Genomic DNA, 1515 nt, shown 5'->3' on the forward strand with positions numbered 1-1515 from the left:
CCTGCATCGGCAGGCGGACTCCCAACCACTGCGCCGCCAGGGAAGCCCCCCCTCTCCTTCTAACGCTCGTGGAGGGAGCAGAGGCTGGAGGAAAGGGGGACCCGAACTCCGGAGCGGGGAGCAGGTGGGAGGTGGGGTGCACAGGCTGATTCTTGGCTCAGAGCCCCTCCTTCCCAGAAGACCACGTGACCCCGCTAAAGCCACGCCCGAGGGGCCAGGCCTGCTCGCCCCAGCAGCCTGTGAGGCGGCCCCGAGTCGCGTCCCCTGCCTCTCAGTCAGGATGGTAACAAAATTAGACAAAGAAGGATGGATACCCAGGCCCTGGGCTGCCCTGCCCTGCCCTGCCCTGCCCTGGGAGTGGGGGGTGGGGACAGGGCTGGGAGGTGAGTTTTCACCTCCGGGACGGGGGGCAGCGCAACTGGGAACTGACCCCTTGGCCGGGCTCCCCTGGAGCTGCTGGTCCTCAAGCGGAGGCCCGGGAGAGGCCGCGTGTACCGTGCGTCATGTGACGCCCTCCTGGTCCACAGACGCATCCGGGGAGTCGGGCCTGATGCAGCTGCTGATGAACGAGGTGATGAAGCTGCAGAAAAAGGTGCAGGGCCTGACGGCACTGCTGGGCTCCAAGGACGACCTCGTGGAGGAGCTGAGGGTGAAGGACAGCCTGCTGCGCCAGCACCGGGAGCGCGTGCAGAGGCTCAAGGAGGCCTGCGAGATGGGCGGCCGCGAGCTCCAGCGCTGCAAGGACAAGAACTACGACCTGGCCCTGCGCCTGGCCCGCCAGAGCGAGGAGCGGGGCGCTGCGCTCATGCGCAACCGCGACCTGCAGCTGGAGGTGCCCTGCGCGGCGGGGCTCCCGGGGCGGGCGGCGGGCGCCGGGGTCCTGGGCTGGTGCTGACAGCCGGTCCCGCAGATCGACGGGCTCAAGCACAGCCTCATGAAGGCAGAGGACGAGTGCTCGGTGGAGCGCAGGCACACGCTGAAGCTCAAGCACGCCATGGAGCAGCGGCCCAGCCACGAGCTGCTGTGGGAGCTGCAGCAGGAGAAGGCGCTGCTGCAGGCGCGGGTGCAGGAGCTGCAGGCCTCCGTCCAGGTGGGGCCCCAGGGGCCGACACGGCGGGGCAGGTGCGGGGGGGCCGGCCTGGGCCTCCCAGCCCCGCTGTACTGCCGCCCTCTCCCTTCGCACCCACAGGAGGGGAAGCCAGACCAGAGCAGCCCCTACATCCAGGTGCTGGAGGAGGATTGGCGGCAGGCGCAGAGGGACCTCCAGGAGCAGACCACCACCACCTTCTCCCTGCGCAAGGACCTGCGCCAGGCCGAGGCCCTGCGCGCCCGGGTACGCGGCGGGCAGGTGGGGGGTGCGCCCTGGGCCTTCTGAGCGGGGCTCCACGTCCCTCCTTCCCCCCGCCTGGAGGCGAGGTCCGGCCTTCCGCCCCACCTGGCGCCCGCGCTCCCCGGGCACGTCGGGGCCCAGCTTCGGTCTGGAGCTCTGGGCCGGCGGGGCCGCAGGCGGTTCAG

The 1515-nt window shown here is 70.9% G+C and overlaps 1 protein-coding gene across 1 annotated transcript in view; it reads left to right on the plus strand.

Moving 5' to 3' along the window:
* Positions 1-1515, plus strand: part of CARD9 (caspase recruitment domain family member 9) — a 7612-nt gene that overhangs the window by 939 nt on the left and 5158 nt on the right. The window contains exons 3-5 of the mRNA XM_007458979.1: positions 528-832; positions 911-1090; positions 1190-1333. Coding sequence (XP_007459041.1) covers positions 528-832; positions 911-1090; positions 1190-1333 — 629 coding nt within the window. The remainder of the gene's footprint in view (positions 1-527; positions 833-910; positions 1091-1189; positions 1334-1515) is intronic.

Source organism: Lipotes vexillifer, unplaced genomic scaffold (assembly GCF_000442215.2).
Source record: "Lipotes vexillifer unplaced genomic scaffold, Lipotes_vexillifer_v1.1 scaffold636, whole genome shotgun sequence".
NCBI lineage: Eukaryota > Metazoa > Chordata > Mammalia > Artiodactyla > Lipotidae > Lipotes > Lipotes vexillifer.